General features: G+C 36.7%; 1 protein-coding gene across 1 annotated transcript in view; it reads left to right on the forward strand.

The window, feature by feature from the left end:
- The window catches only part of FSIP1 (fibrous sheath interacting protein 1), a 164600-nt gene that overhangs the window by 32742 nt on the left and 111988 nt on the right, over positions 1-19870 (forward strand). The window contains exons 8-9 of the mRNA XM_069492233.1: positions 6837-6995; positions 16637-16774. Of these exons, the coding sequence (XP_069348334.1) occupies positions 6837-6995; positions 16637-16774 (297 nt within the window). The remainder of the gene's footprint in view (positions 1-6836; positions 6996-16636; positions 16775-19870) is intronic.

Here is a 19870-nt window from a genome sequence, read left to right on the forward strand (position 1 = left end):
AAAAGCAGTGCATGTGCAGTGATATCTGTGGCCACTGGGCGTGGAGGCATTGTGCCAGCCCAATGGGAGCCAACATTCAGCATCAGCTGGTGGCTGCCATGTGGAAATCCCAGACCAGGGCTGCCTGAATTCTCCATTTTTTCAAGAGAAGCTACAAATTCATATTTTTATGGGAAACATTAAACTTTTAAATTATTCACAACGAATCCCATTTTAAAAAGTTCTGTGTGGGCAAATAAAATATCTCTCCCTTTCACCCCAAACCAAAAGCAAATCTATAGAATATCATAGATTACAACTTCTAAACAATTTTTTTTTGAGATGATGAGGGCCCAGTGGGGACTGTGTCCAGGAATGGATGAAGGTGCTGCTGTCTGAGGCTGGTGAAGAAGGGTTGGGTAAGGCAAACTGCTAAATGCCTACATCATTCTGAGATGTTTTGGATTTGCTGATTCCTGTGCCACATAATGATGTTTTGGTCAACAATGAACTGTATATGTGACAGTGGTGCCATGTGATTATAATGGAGCTGAAAAATTCCTATTGCCCAGTGACGTCGTAGCTGTTGTATTTTGGAGTTTAGTCCTTCTGCTTATTAGAAAAAAAATGTTAACTATAAAACAGCTTCAGGCAGGTCCTCAGAAAGTGTTCCAGAAGAAGGTATTGTTACAATAGGAGATGACAGCTCTATGCATGTTATCGACCCTGAAGACCTTCTAGTGGGATAAGACGTGGGGGTGGAAGACAGCGAAACTGATGATCCTGACCCTATATAGACCCAGGCTAATGTGTGTGTTTGTGTCTTAGTTTTCAACAAAAAAGTTTAAAAAGTAAAAAAAAAATTAAGAAATTTTAAAAATAGGAAAAAGCTTATAGAATAAGGATATAAAGAGAGAAAATATTTTTGTATAGCTATAAGTGTGTTTTTTAAGCTAAGTATTATTAGTACAAAAGAGTCAAAAGTTAAAAAACTAAAGAGTTTATAAAGTAAAAATGTTACAGTAAACTAAGGTTAATTTATTATTGAAGAAAGAAAAAATATTCATATAAATTTTGTGTATCCTAAGTATACAGTGTTTGTAAAGGCTACAGTAGTGTACAGGAATGTCCTAGGCCTTCACATTCACTCACCACTCACTGACTCACCCAGAGCAACTTCTAGTCCTGCAAACTCCATTCATGGTAAGTGCCTGTCTTAGTCTGTTTTGTGTTGCTATAAAGGAATACCGCAGACTGGGTAGTTTATAAAGGAAAGAAGTTTATTTGGCTCACAGTTCTGCAGACTGTACAAGAAGCATGGTGTCAGCATCTGCGTCAGATGAGGGCTTCAGGGAACTTCCATCAAAGGTGGAAGGTGAAGGGGAAGTAGGCATGTGACATGACTGAGAGAAGGAGCAAGAGAAAGTGGAGTAGGCGCCAAGCTCTTTTACACAACCAGCTCTTGACTGAATTAATAGAGCAAAAACTCTCATTACTGTGAGGATGGCACCAAGCCATTCATGAGGGATCTGCCCCCATGACCCAAACACCTCCCAGCAGGCCATACGTGCAACATTGGGGATCAAATTTCAACACGAGATTTGGAAGGGACAAACATTCAGACTGTATCAGTATCCTACATAGGTGTACCATGTAAAAAAATTTTTATACATTATCTTTAGTGTACCTTTTTATATATAGGTATGTTTAGATGCAAAAATACTTATCATTGTGTTAAAATTGCCTACAGTATTCAGTACAGTAACATGCTGTACAGATTTGTAGCCTAGGAGCAATAGGCTAGACCACATAGCCTAGGTGTGTCATAGGCTATACCATCTAGGTTTGTGTAAGTACACTCTATGATGTTCACACAATGACAAAATCACCCAACAACACATTTCTCAGAATGTATCCTTGTCATTAAGTGACACATGACTGTAATTTGTTTATTGTACTAACAAAAGCTCAGATAACAGTAAGAATTAAGGGATCTGTTTCATTCCGGTTTTGTTATTAATTGTAAAGTTGGGGAAACTGTTTCCCACTGTCTCTCTGGGTATCAAAGTATGGCAGGATGGATCTTCCTTATACATTCTAGGAATGCTTTAACAATGAAGTTTTGTTAAATAATGTGCCTTTGGCATATTATTTTGCTAGTATTATGTCTTGATCTTCTCTTTATTTTAGACTGCTCTATCATTTTAGTTTTAGGTAGATCTTTTATAAATACTGTGTAGCTGGATTTTTGTTTTTGCTGTTGTGTTTTTAATTCTTTATCTTTTGTTATTATTTCCTTATTATATGATAATGGGCATATTTAATTTATTCATATTTATTATGACCACTTATACTTTTTGGATCTTTTCCTGATGTTACATTTTATATTTTATATACCATATTTGCTTTGTTTTTTTTACTTTATGTCCTTTTCCTCTTATGGTTTGGAAATTCATAATCCTATTTCTGATCTGATACTGTTAATCCTCAATTTTAAAAATACATTAAAATGCATATTTTCTTTTCAACTTTAATAATTAGTTTCTATAATCTCATATCTTACCAAGATTGGATCTTTGGTATGCTTTTATTTCCCTTTTATTCCATTTCCTCTCCTCTAAGATATATTGAAATCCTCCAGAATTTTAGTTCTAGAATATTATAATATTCTATATAATATCTTGTATTCTAGGAATCTTCCTCAACCAAATTTAGCCAAAATTTTTAGCTACATCTTTAACTGTGTTTGGACTCAACTTATTATTTGCTTATATAAATCATTTTCCTTGAATTAGTTTTGGAATGTTTTTGAAAAAATTTCCGCCAAGAAACAGGGGCATGTAGATAATTTCTGAGTGCTTGTACATTCAAAAATTTATTTATTTTTTCTTCATTTGAATGTAAGCTTAGAAGGTGACTAAATTCTAGATGTTAAAATCTTTTCTTTCTGGAAGCATGTGGGACTTTCTCTTTATTTTGGGGTTCACAAATTTTATCTACTGATATCTATGTGTGTCTTTAAAAACATTTTTATTCCTGCCAGGTACCTTGTAGGCCCTTTCTATCTGAAAGTTCAAATCCTTCCTTAGTTCAGGAAGTTATCTTCTATTATTTCTTCCCTTCCATCATCTCTTTTCCTTTAGGGATACCTATAAAATGTGATATCAGTTTGGAATGTGATTGGCTGTAAGTAACAGAAAACTTCTAAACAGTGGCTTATAGAAGTAAGAAGTTTATTTTTCTTCAGTAGCAAGAAATCCAAGAATAAGTAGCTAGTGTCTTTCTATCTTCCTGTTTTACATTCTTAGTGTGGCTTTTGTCTTTAGGTTTGCAAAATTGCCCCTGTAAAGGGCAGAGACCCTCCCCTCTGGCTTTTCATTTGGGATGGTATGGTATCTTCAACCTGCATCTCACTGGCCAAGCTGTGTCACACAGCCATTTGTTCTGTATGGTGCTGCAAAGGAGAAGGGGGATTCAGGTATATTGCTTTCTCTTTTTTTGTAGCAGAGGTAGGCAAGGAAGAGGGATACTAGAAGAGGGGATCAGGTCAGTTAACAGACAGTGTCTGCCACAGGTGGATATGATAGAGCACCTCTTGGATCTCTCCCCCAGGTCTTATAACATTTTTCTCATAATGTTCACCTTTTTTCCCCTATCATTTTGCTCATATGAGCTAATTTCACAGTTTTGCAAGTTGAGTTTCGACCATGTCTATTCTGCCGTTTAGCCATGCAGCCCTCATCTGAGATTTCTCTTTTACAATTATTTTTTTACACTAATATTTGCTGAGAGGTCTTTTTGCAAGTCCTCTTATTATTTGGTGTGGATGAAAACCATAAAATACAGAAATTCTGTGTAAAGCCACATAGATGGTGACACATGTTAGAATAAAAATTCAGAGGAAGAAGATAAGAAGTGTGGCAGAAAGAATTTAGGACAACTTTGAGGAAAGGGTCTATTTACTGTATTTTCAAACCATACCACACTTCTTGCCATTCCTCAAATTCTCTGTGTTCTTCCAAATTTCCTTTCCTTTATGGAGTGCCCTCCAACCTCGTCTTTGATACAACTTAAATAAGGTGACTAAAATGATAATTGTGTTTTAATTCCCCAGGACTCCAGTGGTTCTTTATAGTGGCATGTTTAATTTTATGGACGTAATAGTCTTTTGAATATTTCTAGGATATTTATTTAGAATTTTAAAAATATTTCCTTCTATGTTGTGAACTCATACTTGCAACTAATGGCACCCCCTAAGCCAGATGTCTCTACTGCCACCCTTGCCAGCAAAATGGGTTTTACATCAGAACTCAGGTTACTCACTCTAATGGTGTTGAATGGGTAAGTCTGGTTGGTGAACCCTTGGGTACCAGCCTGAACCCTAGCTGTAAAGGTGGCTGATTAAAGCATTTTTTGGTTTCTGTCTTGGGGAGGTAAGATTCCTAAAAGCCAGAAATTCCCCATACATAGCGAGGGTGTCTAGAAGGTGCTAGACAGAAAAAAAATGATACCATCTACTACCTATTACATATAATTTCTTTCTGCAATTGCATAGTGCATGAAAAGTTTAAATGTTTGTTTAATTTAATCAGGCATGCTCTTTTAACTCCAGTGTCATTAAAAAAATCCCATTTAGACAAGGATTTAAAATTTGTTAACCACTATTCATTGATTTCTTACTTTTTTTATGATTCTTTATTATTTCTCATTTAGATCATACAGTATTTATGCCATTTTTGTTTAGGAAAAATTACCAATATTTGTGAGTAATTAGGTAACATTTTTAAAATAATTATGTGAACTTACACATATATTTAAAAATATTTATTACTATATCCTATCCTTGTATGGTTATACTATAATCTACCCACTTTTCCTCTGTTTTTAGACATTTGGGCTTTTTGTATTTTTTCTTTATTATAAATAAATGACAATAAACATTATCAGTCAGTGTTTTATGTTGCAAGTAACAGAGGTGGACTTTGGCTAAAATGACAGGAAATGAATTTATTGGGAGACTTGGGTAGCTCACAGTCTCAGTGGGAAGTTTGGAGAGCAAGGTTTGTAAACCAGGCAGATGTCAAGTTAGCCAGAAACACATGGCTATAGGAGCTCCTTGGGAACAGGCTGGTTAGGGGCTGTCCTACCACCGCAGCCAGCAGACACTTGCCCCTGATAGATGGTCACTTTTGCTGCCATCACTGCTGCCAATGCTGGATTCTCACTGCTGCTGCTGTCACCATTAGTCATTTCCTTGCATCTTTGCATCTGTCCCTCAAGATTCAAAATTTAGAGTGTTTTCTTCTGATTGGCTGAACCTAGGTGATCTGCTTGTCTTGATGCCAGTGGATAGGGAGAAGGAGTGTCTGGTGGGGATCTGTTCCCTACCAACACTGTTCAGGAGGAGACAAATGTAAAAGCCTTTCTGCATAAGTTTTTACTGTAGTTCTGGTTACCACCTAGGGACTGATTCCAGGTATTAGCATCATGCAAGGAAAGGGTATGAAATTCTTAAGCTTCTTTGCCCTTCACCTGGCCCTTTATTCTAAATGTTCTTCATGATTCTTCTGTCCTCTTCTTGTACTACCTGCTTCCCTGTGTGACCTTATCCATTCCCATAGTCCCAAGGGTTTGAACCACCATAGACATGTGGTGAGTCCAAAATACTTATTTAATCCCAAGTCTCAATCTTGAACTTCAGATAACTATTTAACTGCCTAACATAATCTGTGGATATCCTAGGGATGTCTGTGAATTTCATAAGATCCCAAACAATTCATCATTTTCCTCCTCAAACCCACTGCATCTACATTTCCTAGTTTAGACCATGTGACCACCATCCACCTACTTCACAAAATCAAGAACTTGCTTTTTATCCTTGATTTTTAATTCTCCCTTTATTCTTCCATAAAATTATCTCCAGGTTCTGTAAATTCTAATTCCTAAGTATCTCTGGAATATTTTCTGTGTTCTGTGTCCTCAGAAAACATTCCTTAGCTCAGGCACTCATCACTTTTATTCTAGATTATGGCTGTTGTTTCTTAACTAGTTTTTCTGCCTCCAATCTTGCCCTCACTAGTTCTTGTTTTAAAGTACAGAACCAATCATGTTTCTTTCGTTAAGGTCCTATTTCCTCCAGGAAGCTTTCTCCAACCACTTCATAGCCTTGCTCCTTCCTGCCCACAGAGGTTAGCTGACTCTCACTGGTTCCCATGGTGCCCAGGGCTTACCCGCACTCTTTGCACCTTGTTAAAGTTATTGTTGCCAAGAGATTGAGAACTCCTGGAGGGCAGAGCCTCGTAAAATTCATATTGATTCACCAGTGCCCAGCATAATGCCTGTGCACAGTATGCATTCAGCATGAGATTTATGAATGGGTTTTAAAAGATAATACAAGACTAATGTTAGTTGAATGAGAGTTAGATGATCAATTAAGTTCATGAAACCCAAGCAACTGACTTTATAGACCCTAAGTAACTTTTAAGGGACAAAGTTTGAAAATACCATGTCCCATTATAGGGTAAACCTGATTTCTTCCTGTTTAACGTATCATAAAACATTTTTTTGAAAGTAGAGAAATGAGAATGTTAGGAGAACCAGGCTATGAGACTAGACTAAGATATTTATTCCACAGGTGAAAAAACACACAAAATCTAAGAAGATATTTTACCCACAGGGTTGGCAGATAAAAAATGTAAACTATTTTATTTTTTGCTTTCACTACCCCAGTGTTAACTTGGTTATTTATTTATTTGTTTGTTTTTGTGAAGTCTTGAGCACTAACACAACTGTCTAGAAGTTACATTTTGGCAAAAATGTAGCATGAAACTGACCTGGTAACCTTTGTTTCGTCTTAGGGTGATCAGTCTGGATGGCTGGTTCCAGGAGAAGGATATACACTTGCAGTCACCCAGCATCAGCAGCTTGCTGAAATCAATTTAAAACTCCAAGAACTGTCTGCAGCCTCCCCAACAATTTCCAGTTTTTCTCTAAGACTTGAAAATCAGAATGATCAGGTATATTTAATTCAAGAGCGCACAGACTGTTCAGACTTATGTGCACTAAAGCTAGTTCACACAATTTTATAATCTGCAGGTTAACCAATTGCTTTTTACATGACTACAACTGCAGTAAGTATAGTTGCTTTAATAGTGCATATTTTCGTTTGGTTAGTTCCACTTTCTACTCATTTTTCTTTCATTTGGTAATTTTCTGGGATAGGGTCACTGAGGAAATGTTTATTTTAATATTATTATATCTCCATAATTTAAGCTGATTCTTGATCATGATCAGGAGAGAGGGGAGGGAAGAAAATTGATATAGCACTCATGAGTCCTTTGAGAGCCTTATTTTCCTTTGTTCCTCTGATACTAGGCATTAACAATGGTAGCCACTTGTCCTTTGCTCTGCTGTATTCTTCTGGTTCCTTTAATTTAACATCAAGCAGTGAAGATCATGATGTGGATGACTCCTTTCCTGTGAGAGTTTTGAAAGGAATGTGTTTCTTCTCTCAATAGTTCTCTCAAATATTCCTTTAAAAAACTGGTAGAGGGTATAGAGTAACAGAGTAGTACCAGCTTTGGAAAAGAAAACTTCTTCCCCCTGCTCCTGTATTTCAGTATTTCATGGAATCTAGTTTGGGATTGGGTGGTAGACTGAAGAGAAAATATCTGGTCTTTTGTAATTCTGCTAACCTCTACCAGCTTTGTAAAAGTTTTGCTGAATCATTTTCTGTATAATTGTAGATAGCTGTGATTTTCTTGGTCCATCAAAAGATTTAAATATCAGTAGCCTATAGGTAATACTTCTGCTTTATAGTGAGTTCTTTCTCCAAGCTATCAATTGAAGGTTAGGGATGTCGCTTTAGGACATTTGAAACTATCTCAGGGTAAAGGAATAGTATTAAGATGTTCCAAAGAAAGTATGGTGACTGTCTGTCAAAGCCTTTATGGAGCCTGAGCTCTCAGCTTGCTTCAGTTATGTTTCTAAGAAACAGGCATAGCTGCTTCTGATCCCTTTAGACAGCAGTAGTGATGGTGGTGTTCCCACTATTAATTTAAATTCTGCATTGGGATCAGAGTTCTTGAAAAACAGAAAGAACTGGAATCTTTTTCCCTGCCCAAATGTACCCCAGGACTTTGACACGAGTTAGGCTGGTTTATTTATGTTACTGGGTTCCATTTCTTAAAAGGAGGAATCCTAGATGGGGTAATAAAATTATTTGGAGATATTCTTTGTTCTTTTCTTGTTTCAGCTGATTTTTTATTGTTGTTAGATTTCAAGGGTAGCTGAAATCTCAAAGCTGAACAATGGTCTTAAAGATAGAAAATGTCTTTTTCATGGCTGTCAAATATTATTCTTGAAAGAAACTGAGAATTTAAAGATTTGTTTAGCCATTAGGACTTTAAATAAGACATGAATATGGTCAGATTCTATCATCATCATCATCCAAATAGCATTTTAAGAGTTCACATTTATGGTCCAGATCAGCTATTTAAAACATAATGAAAGGGAAAATCAGTACATGACATTTTTGTTACATACTTAGATTATGTATTTTTATGTGAAACAACATATATTTAGAAAGAAAAGAGAAAACTGCATTTTGGGACTCCCATTAGATGCAGAAACAGAAATGTGACATCATAGTTGTTGAAAAGAAATAACTGATGCTTCTTGCATGCAGAAAAGAATATCTTTTGAGCTTTTGTTCAATTTCCTCTTGGAATTTCCTCATTTCTAACTACAAGCAGCATTGCACATTGAATTTTCAAAGCAGAAATGATAACATGGCAAATTATTTTATGCATATTATTTTTGGATTGGAATACTTTTTGAAGTAATACACTGTATTGTGTCTTGGATAAACCCAGTATATCTATTTAGTTGATGAATAGACTCCAATCTGTTGCTGAACCACAAATGTTCATAGTGCATATTCACTTTATTTTTATTTTTAACTCTTCTGCAAACCTTCTTAAGTAATTCTTCTCCATGATTCTTAAGAAAGCATGTCTTTTAAGTGGAATATAAATTTCTGTTTTTAAACAATCAATTCAACAAATACTAGCTGAGTACTCACTGGATATAAGGAATTGTAGGGAACTTAAAGATGAATCAGGCAAATATAATAATTTGGAGTGAAAAAGCCTTCAAGTTTTGGCTATAATATTTTCTAGTTCTGTGAACTTGGGCATGAATTAGAAGCTCTCTAAACCTCAGTTTCCTCATTTGTAAAATAGTAATAATATTCTTTGGGATTCTTATAAAGAGTAGCTGAGTATTAATAGTAGACATAAAGGGTGTAGCACGGTGTCTGACACAGAAATTGACCAATGATGATGTAATAATAATAATAATAATAATAATTGATTTAAGGAACTTATTTCCTTATGGGAGGCATTGAGTATACTAGATAACTGTGGTACAAGACAACATAGGTAAGCACTGCAGAAGGCTCTAAGTAAAGTGCTGTGGGGGTTCAGAGCAGAGAGAGAGAGCACATCCAGGGGATATCTAGAAAGTCCATTTCCTTAAGTGAGGGACAGGAGGAGGAAAAGGAACCAGTCAAGGGGGCAGAGGGGTCAGAGACACAGGGCAAGACTGCCACTATACACCATGAGGCTGCAAACTGGTGGCCTGTGGGAAAATTAAGCTCCCAGGTGGGTTTCCTTTAGCCCACAAAGGGTTTGAATTTTTTTTAGGCCAACATTTAAAAATTAGGTGAACTCATATAAAAATTCAGATTTCTAGTTTCCCTCTTGAAAAATTAGAAAATATGGCAACATTAGACCTGAATCCTTCCTTGGCAACTACTAGATTGAGCTGAGTAGCATTTGCTCTTTCTGTGGGGTACAGCATCTTGTTTGCTGCGGTATCCACTGCTCCATGTTGTATAGCAGACGCTGAGGCTCACTTCATGTGTTCATGTTACTTGTCCAGCCCCTACACAGGCCATTGGTAGATTTCTGAAGCCCTACTTATGTCATAGGAGATGTTGTGGTGGCTAATGTTGAGTATCCAGACTGGTATGAGGCTTCGTTTCTGGCCTGAAGGAGCATGTAGGATACTATAGGATATGATGGAAAGATGGAGCAAGTTGTGGAGTGATCTTATGAAAAGTACAGAAAGTGTATTCTATGGGAGCACATAAAAAGTAAACGTTATTTGATGAAGCCATATTTAAAAAATTTCTTTGAAGATTTCCTCCCCTCCCCTCTCCTCCCTTCTCTTCCCCTCCCCTCCTCTCCTCTCCTCTTTTCTTTTCTGTAATTATAAGGTGCTAAATTGGTAGGCATATGAATTTAAGATTATAAATGTGGCTGAGTCAGAATAGTTTGAAGGACTCTGGAAATGTGGCTCAGAGATTAAGGAAGTGTTGGTCATAGTGAAAAGGGCAGATAAGAAATCTCCTTTTCCTTATGAGCTTGCTGGTTACGATGTCTCAAATAGGTGCCCTGGCCCGGCACTTAAGTTTATGGCAATGTTTTAAAAGCAGCATTTGGCTTTTACATATCTGATTTCCTTTGTGTAAAACAAAGCATGTGGTCACATTTGAAAGAAAGAATGGCATATTACTGCTATTTCTGTGATGTGAATAATATCATGTGGTTGCAGTTTTTACATCTGCTTTTTATTTTCATTTCATCTTAGCAAAAGAGAACTAATTGAAGCAATTTTTTTCTTAAGATCTGTGGTTTAACTGTGCATACCTTTCTGTATCCACCTCCTAACCCTCCAACAAATCAGTTAGTTCTTTCCACGCATTGTAAATCCCACCATAAAATTGAGTGATGTTCCATAATTTAGTTACTGTATTTCTTATTTGCAGATGTATTAGATTCCAGCGTAATCCAGAAATATCTAAGATAGAGGAGTTATGTAAGCAATCACTTTTTTAAATCCTTAGCAACTGGATTCAATAATAAATTCTATTCAGTTTGGCTCTTGTATAAAAGCGTAGTTTATTCATCTCTCATGCAATCAGTGTTACTAAATCTAGAATTCTAATTCATGCTTAGTTTTTTTAGTTTTTCCCTGGTTGGGAGAAGGTCTTTAGAAATGGCTGTCATTGACAAGAGGTATTTCTTTGTCCTTAAACCAACTCATTTAATTGAATATAAAGATCTTCCTTAATTTGATTTATTTTTTTATTCTTAAAACATTGATTTAGTTGTACACAATTTGGTAAGATCAACAAAATATTAACAAACATTTGACTGAGAGTTGTATTCATCTCTTTTCTTGCCAAGATCACGCTATTATTGCTGTTGGCAACAATTAACTTTTTTTGGTCTCTTTCTGTCTCAATATTAGTTAAAACTGAGAACATATTGACTATTGTTTGACATGTAATACTGAAAGATGTTTTATTATAGAGTCCAAGGATTTGCACGGTTCCAGTAATGACTATGGAGGCCACTTGATCTCAAATGTGCTTAATAGACTGGTTGAGGGCAGAAATCTAGGAATTTTTAAATGTGTGCTAACAGTAGCACAGAAATCTTATTGACCATCTGCTCGTGTCCAAAGCCTGTAGAAGTGTGCCACAAGGGCATGGATTTCTGGACTGAGGAATAATCAAGAAGTCACTGCAGAGGTTCTTGTTTCCCATGCCAACCTGCCAGACATTCACAGTTAATCAGGGAAATTGTTCTTGCCACCTGTGTTTTATAGATTACTTTGAAGTTTATATTTGTTTTTCTATGTTAAGCCTTCAATATGGTGAAGGTTTCTTTTGTTTCATGGCAATATTCCAAGGTGATAAAAACAATCTGCCTGAAAGATTTTTTTCCCCCTACTGTTGGTACTGTCAGGCAAATGATCCATCTAATGACAGGAAATAGCAGTAGCCCATGAAAATGTATAGCATTAGCTTGAAAATGCAGCACAAGCTGGCTTTATTTAGATAGGCTTGTATTTTTCCAGTCCTTAATGCATGCCTTATTTGCATATCAGATAACTTATGAAGCTGTGGGTAATTTCCTCTGTGTTTGAGTTTTGAAAAGGAGTTTATTTAGCTTCAAAGACCCCTGTTGGCTCAGTCAACTCCACAGATATTTTTCTAAGGATGAACTCAGAATCCCTTGGCAATCAATTAGTCAAATCAACAAATATCTATTGAACTCAGGGACCGTTCTCTTCTTGTGGCTTCCTTAGACATTCTGTGTATATTGGAGAGAGCCTTTCCTGAATTCTCCATAAAAGCATTCTTTTATGACTTGGAAACACAGAAATGATATATTGGTCAGAGAATCTGTTTAACCATTTGTACTGTAGGAAATCAAGATATTTCCTAATGATCATGAAAATAGACAACACTGGTTGGCACTTTATTGTGAGAAAAGAACCTCTCCTGGCACCACAGAGCTTTTTGAATATGTAGCTGAGAGGTTTTTGCCAGCATTAATGGCTACCTTTTCTTGTTCTCTCTTGACTTCTGCTTTAATCACATGATGTTCTTCAAATATTTGAACTATACCACTATGCTATAAGAGACCATGACTGAAGAAAGATATCATATATTCTTGGGTCTAACTGTAGAGAACTGTAGAGGTGGAAGCTATTAGAGGTGGAAGAAACTTTCTCAGAAGAAACTGAGACCCAAAAAGAGGAGGTGACTTCCTCAAAAGTACACAGCTGATTATACTAGCTGAACTGGAGCTAAAATCTAATCTTTGGGCCCATCTATACCTCTTGGGTATGGAGAGTCACATTGTCAGAGCAAAACAAAAATAGCCTTGGTGGAATATTTTCTTAAAACTAAAAACTGACTTTTATGCTTATTAAATTGGTTCATGTTTATTGTAGGAAATTCGGGAACTACAAAAAAGGTATAAGAAAAAGATAAAATAATCAAGATTTTTACCAAGTTAATCATTGTTAAATTTCCTTCGAGTCTGTTCTCTAAACACATACACAGAGACACATAAATGATATACCAGTTAGAGTTCTGGACAAGAAGCAGAAGGAACACCCGGTTTAGGTTTTGAAGATAATTAAGTGAAGGGACTATTTTTATAGATTTAAAGGAGCTAACAAGGGGCACAGGGGTACCTAGAGACTAGCAACATTGAACAGGGGGAAGAAAAGTGTTACAGGCTCGGGGTGAGAGGTGGAGTCATGGTGGTAGAACTGGCCATCTGAAGCTGTAGTAATAGAGAGCATGGGCAAAAAGTTAGCCAGCCCTGCCCTCCTTCAGCATGAGAATTTGTGCTGCAGTTAATTCCCTAGCTCTGTTTCCCTGGTAAGCTCATAGAAGTTGGAGTGCCAACTATGTTAGGAGGTAACTTTGCTTATGGTAAAAATGATTTGACCTGATGGGGAAGCCATAGTTTGGGCGCTTCTAAGTACAGTGATTCTTGGGCTGAGCATGTCTCTTGTGAGGTCACTGGACTCTGTGCCTATGGGGTCGTTTTGAGAGATAACGGTTTCTGGGGCTATGAGGACTTAAAGACGGTGTGGCTTCCTTGCCCCTTTGGACTTCTGTTGTTATGACATGGACCGTAGCAAACACTCCCACTGAAAATGGTTACCTGATACTGCCCTGCTATGTTTCCTGTCCTACATCCTTCTGAGTAGAATGGCTCTAAATGTGGCCTCTGTTAGTCTTTGAGCATGAATATTTAGTTGAATCTAAGAAAACCCTGCACACCTCAGGGATACATTGCGGCCAAAACTGTAGTGCCAAATCAGGGAGGTGAAAGTGAAAATACTCCAAGCTTTCTCTCCTTCTTCCCTCCAGTCTCCTGATATTTGTTCTATAAAATTTGGATTCAGTCAAAAGGCCACACTCAAGGATCCTGGAGGCCGTATGTGGCCCTGAGGCTGCAAGTTTCCCATCCCTGGACCTAACCAGGAGACTGAAATCAAAGAGAAAAACTCTGATTGTCTCATTTTGTGCTGGATGCTCACCATAGTTTATCATTCTCCCATTGATAGACTCCTAGACTGTTTTCAGTTTTGGGTGCTGTGGACATTTGTGTCCAAAGCTTGAGTCATATATTTTAATTCCTTTTTGATAAATTCACAGGAGTGGAATTTCTGGGTCATAGGATAGACAAATGTTTAACTTTTTAAGAAGCTGCCAAATGGTTTGGTTTTTCAAAGTGGTTATACCATTCTATACTCCTACCAACAACGTATGAGAGTTCCGTTTGTTTCACACCTCTCCAACATTTGGTGTTAACAAACTTTTTTGTCTGAGCCATTCTGGTGGCTGCTTAGTGATATCTCATTGTAGTTTTAATTTGCATTTTCCTAATGACTAATGGTCTTGAGGACATTTTCATTTGTTTATTTGTCATTCACACAGCTGCTTCTATAAAGTATCTGTTTAAGTCTTTATACACTTTGATTGTCTTTTTTATTAATTATTATTGTCTATTTTATTATTTTTATTACTGAGTTGTAGAAGTTCCTTATATATTCTACATACAAGTCCTTGGTCAGATTTGTGTGTTAGGAACATTTTCTTTCCATCTGTGGCTTGTCTATTTTCTTAATGGTGGTTTTGGATAAGCAAAATTTAAAAACGTTAAGTCCAATTTATAACTTTTTTCTTTCTGTATCTTTTCTTTACCTGCCCCAAGATTTTTTAAATCATAGTTGTAGATTATTAAAATGATACCTTTTTTATTTTTTTAAAAATGATTTTTATTCAAAAATGAAATCCAATGTGGGCGTTTTTCAGATCATAGTATATTCTACTTCATAGCAGATATGTCTTCATAAAAGTTCGTAAAATGCTAGATGCTTAGAGTTGCAAAGAGACCTTGATACCATTTTTTCCAAACTCCTCCCTAACATTAGCCTTCCTTCTTACTTCTCAATATTTCTGGTAATATTCCTTCTTAATATTTCTGATAATAATTTAGCCTCTGGATGCTTCTAGAGATTGAAAGCTACCAGAAGTGAGGAGTGAAGCAAAATGTCAAAGAATCACTTCTTGAAATTGATGCACTCTTTGATAGTTGGCTCACTGGAGTTATATACAGTGTGAATTTTGTTGAAATTCATTACTAGGTCAGTCAAACATTAGTTGTGATCAAAGTTCTGAGAACCAAAATTACAATCTGTTGGCTAATCCTTTCTAGCTTCAGGATTATAGTTTGCATTGAGATACAGAATAGGGTTAGTCATGTCACTGTGTAGGCAGTGACAGTGTGGAAAGTACAATCAAGGAACATGTGGCATGGCTGAGAGAATAATTTGTCCTTCCTGGCTATGTCAGGGAATATTTTATAGTGGAGATATGCACGAGCTGGGCTCAAAATGGCTAAAGTCTCCACAAGGAGTTGGAGGGTGGAGGCATGGAGTGGTGGGAACGAGCAGCAGTGAATATTGCTGAGGTTTTGAGCCTGAGACTCAAGCAGTGGGAGGTAAGACTGAAGAAATAAGCAGGGCCCAGACTATGAAGACTTTGCATCTTGTTCTGTTGGCCTCTCTGCAAAGGATGGAGTGAACAGGTTAACTGGTAGCATGGAGATCAGTTAGGAGGCTCCAGCAGTAACTTAAGTCAGTAGTTCTCAAATTCTCAAGTAGTTGTGCTTCAGGTTCAGTCCTTACTTTAGCTCTTACCTTTTGAATCAGAATCTCCTGGGCGGAGGCTGGACCTTTGCACTTTTGCACAGGCTCTGTAGGTGATTCTGAAGCACACTGGAGTTTGAAAACTACTGGTGAATGATGAGGAGGTCTGAACTAAGACAGTGAGAAAGAAAGAAGCACCTTGATTAGAGAGGTATTAGCAACTGGAATGGTGAGTATTTCTGGTGACCAACGGTATGTGAGGAATGAGGGAGTAGGATTCTGGCCTGAGCAACTTCAAAAATGTCATTCCTGCTGGTTACCTACGTGGCAACACAGAGTATATCTGTGGGAGAGAAGAGAGGAAGTTTAGTTTTGGATATAGGTCCACCTACTGTCAAGATACACCTATTTTTATCACCTAGAAAAAAACATTAACTTTGGGAGAATATGATTCTGTCAATACAAATACTACAGATATAATGAAGCATTTTCATTCTGATACTCTTTCCAAAGAACATATTCTGCTCATATTGGTTCGTACTAAGATTTGTTGCCTGCCTACTATGTGCTATGATGACTTTTAGCCTAAATCTATTATTATTATCATTTTACAGATGATGAAACTGAAGCTCAGAGAGGTTAATTGATTTCCCTCAGGTCATCATAGTAGGTAACCAGGTAGAGCCAAGATTCAAAGCTCCCGTTGTCAAGTCCAGCTTTCTTCCCATTATTACACAGCTAGCTCTAATAACATAGATGGGCAACATTTTTTTCTTATTATTTATGTATGATGAACTTGAAGTCAGAGAAAAGTCCAAGATCTCAAGCTGATAAGTATCAGAGCAGAGACCAGAACCCAGGTCCTGCTTTCCTGGCCAGGGCACTTTTCACTGTATCTTCCTGCTTTCTAGATGATTGTAGAAGTTGAGTTCATTTCCCTACTTATTTTATGTACAGTTGAACCTTTACCTCCTCAAATAGGAAGATTTTAAAGAGTTAAAAATATTGTTTTAAAGGGAGGAAATATTGTTTGAGAAGCAAAGCTGACCCTCAAGGCTCGGTTGCTTTGGAGTGTTATGTGAATCTCATTTCCAGCCCATTAATGGATTTTTTTTTTAAAAAAAATTAGGAGCCTGAACTTGATGATGAAAGAAATATGGAAATAACTCCAGGAGAAAAGGTACTTAGGAACACCAAAGAGCAACGGGATCAGCAAAATCGGCTGAGAGAGATAGATGAAAAGCTGAGAAAGATGAAGGAAAATGTGGTAAGTCTTCTTTATTTATAGTTTAATTGGAACCAACAATTGTGCCAAAAAAGGTTTCAGTCTTCTTTGACTGTTTTATGATTGTTCTTAGGTGTTAGTTAAATCAGCATATAAATTTGTCAGTAAGAATTTGACTAAAAGCTAAAAATATGATTCATAAAACTTAAAGTAATATTCTTAATTTAAGTAATTTATATAACATAAAAAAAACTTTCTTTCTGACATAAAGATAATTTATATAACATAAAAAGCATAGTATCTGAAATCGGAATAGTGATCCATAATCCTAATATTCTGTGTCTGTGTCTCACAGTGACACAATTGTTTTAGCGTGTGTGTGGAAAAGTTTGATCGTTCTTCATAAAGCCATTCTTATGTTTTGAATTTGTAGCTTAAATACTCCTACTTTTTGTTTATAATTAATAATATATTAATCATTAAATACTTTTAATACATTCTAAATCCTTCATGAGCCTCCTTCATGTTTTTCTTGCTCATCATTTAAAGACATCATTACTGATGAAAGAAAGCTCTTAAATTACCTAAATTGTGAACTGGTTGATATTCTGAACCTATTAGAAATGCTTTATAATGTTATGATTTTCTAGGTACTGATAACATGTTTTTATCTGGATGCTTGGATTTTACCTAAAATTAAACAGGACAAGGCTGAGCTTGTGATCTGCCTACCTCTCTTGCAGGGCTGGTCTTGCTATAATTGCCAGCAATAACCACTTTCTGTCTCCTCCTAAATCCTGTTGTCTTGGGTGATCTTCAAGCCCCATTAAGTTTTGACCAATATGGCTAATGTGCTGCCATATCCTACCAGGGTCTCTCATGACTCTTTCAAAATATTTTTTTGTCCCCACTTTTATCACCCTTCTCTCAGCATTGTCACCTTGTGACTAGCCACTTACAATCTGGTCTTTGTGGGATTTCTTGAATCCAGTCACTCTGTTCTCTTATTATTCTGTTTTATATGCTGCTCCATGGGTAAACATCAGGTGAGTAATTCTGATTAAGATATGACCTCCTCAGAGCCCCCAAGAGTGTGCAACAATCCTCAGAGTCTTCACACCTCGTGATTGTGTCCAGCTGAAGTGCTCTCATCCCTTGCTGGCCTAGGACGGCAGCGCTGACTCAGAGCCTAACAGAGATCTAGGGCCACCTGATGAGAGTCAGGCAACAGATCCAAAAGGGATAAATACATGGTGCTTCTCTTTGTAGCTCAGTTTTGTTTGCTTATGGGAAATTTCATGGGAATTATATTTCAGGGTGACCTCTATTTCTGTTTTCTGAGGGATTCCCTCACCCCCCGACTGTGTTGATATGGTGAACATGCAGAAGTAGGAATTGCAAGGTAGTGTACAGGGGTTCTTGGCCAGTGGTTGTGGTGGTGATGGGATAATGCATACTTGATGTGATAAAACATCTGTATTTTGATGGTTTTGAAAACTATTGGCACTTCCTCTTATCCCACGTCTGCCAATCCAAGGCAGGCAAAGCCTGTCAATCTCTATAACTCATTCTCCAGATTTCTGACTGCTATAGTTTGGATATTTGTGTTCCCCCAAAATTCATGTTGAAATCCTAAGCCCTAAGGTGATAGTATTAGGATGTGGGATCTTTTGGGAGGTGATTAAGTCATGCAGGTAGAGCTTACATGAGTGGAATTAGTGCCTTACAAAATAGACCCAAGGGAACTCATTCACCCCTTTTACTGTGTGAGGACACAGTGAGAAGGCACCATCTATGAACCAGGAAACAGGCCCTTACCAGATACTGAATCTGCCACCTCCTTTATCTTGGACTTCCCAGCTTCCACAACTGTGAGAAATACATTTCTGTTATTTATAAGCCACTGAGTCTATAGTATTTTGTTATAGCATCCCAAACAGACTGAGACACTGACCATTTATCACATGTCTGGGACATGTATCTGTTCTTTCTACCATGTCTCTACCATTATTTAATTTTTGGTTCAAAACCTGGGCCATAAGAAATCTTGTATATTATTCCAGTGCCTTATGAAGTTTAGCTACACTTAAAGGGATATAAGTATCAAGAGTTGGTTTTTATTTAAGTGGAAAAGAGTTGGTTGTTATCTAAGTGGAAAAGAATAATATGTGAATGGAGAAGAGCAATTATTGAATACCAACTATGTGTCAGGCACTGTTACAAGTACTTTACAAATACAGGTTATCTAGTCTTTAGAACCACCCTATGCGTTATATGCCACAATTCTCATTTTATAGCTGAAGAAATGGAGGCAAAGAGAGATTGAATAACTTCCTCAAGGTGACATAGCTAGTAAGTGGAGGACAGGATTCAAATGGTTAGCTTTTAGCAACTATGCTGTACTGCCTTTCTGGTAATTATTATCATTTGCTTTTCTTTTCATGGTTAATATTGCTTTTTGTTAATTAAAATATGATAAATTTGTTATAACCAGTAATATTCATGAATAAAATGTTTGGCCTCCCCATATAAGTTTTAATTTCACAATTTTGTGTTTTAAGTCAACACTTTCAGAGGCTGTTATCTGAACAATAAAGGCTCATGAATGTTGATCTGTATTATTTTTATGTTTTAATTACTTAGTGTTTCATGATATTCTATGGAGTCATATTGTGTACCATGTGACTTTTTAAGGGATGATGCTGTGTTCATTTCATACTCTGTCAAACTCACTGTACCTCATAAACATCTAGGTACTTTTTGGATTGGGAATCTGGAGGCCTGAGTCCTCGTTTTAGTTTTATCAATAGCCTGCTCTGTGACCTTGAATAAATCACTTAGTTTCTCAAAGACTTTGTTTCATTACAACTTTGAGATCAAGGCAGTCATGCTAGATGACCTCTGTTCTTTTGCCTGTGATTCTTGACATACTTATTTTTGATGAGAAGTGATGTTATTTATAACATATGGTATCTAAAGGTCAGTTAATGAGCTTCCTAAATATTTGATATGAATTGGCTTAAATCTTCTATTGAAAGTTACTTTTGGAAGTTTAGTAACACTTTTTAGGAGAATGTGAGATTGTCTTTTATATATAAAAATTAGTCCATTGTCTACCAACCAGAGAATATGGTTTCT

Source organism: Eulemur rufifrons, chromosome 2 (assembly GCF_041146395.1).
Source record: "Eulemur rufifrons isolate Redbay chromosome 2, OSU_ERuf_1, whole genome shotgun sequence".
Taxonomy (NCBI): domain Eukaryota; kingdom Metazoa; phylum Chordata; class Mammalia; order Primates; family Lemuridae; genus Eulemur; species Eulemur rufifrons.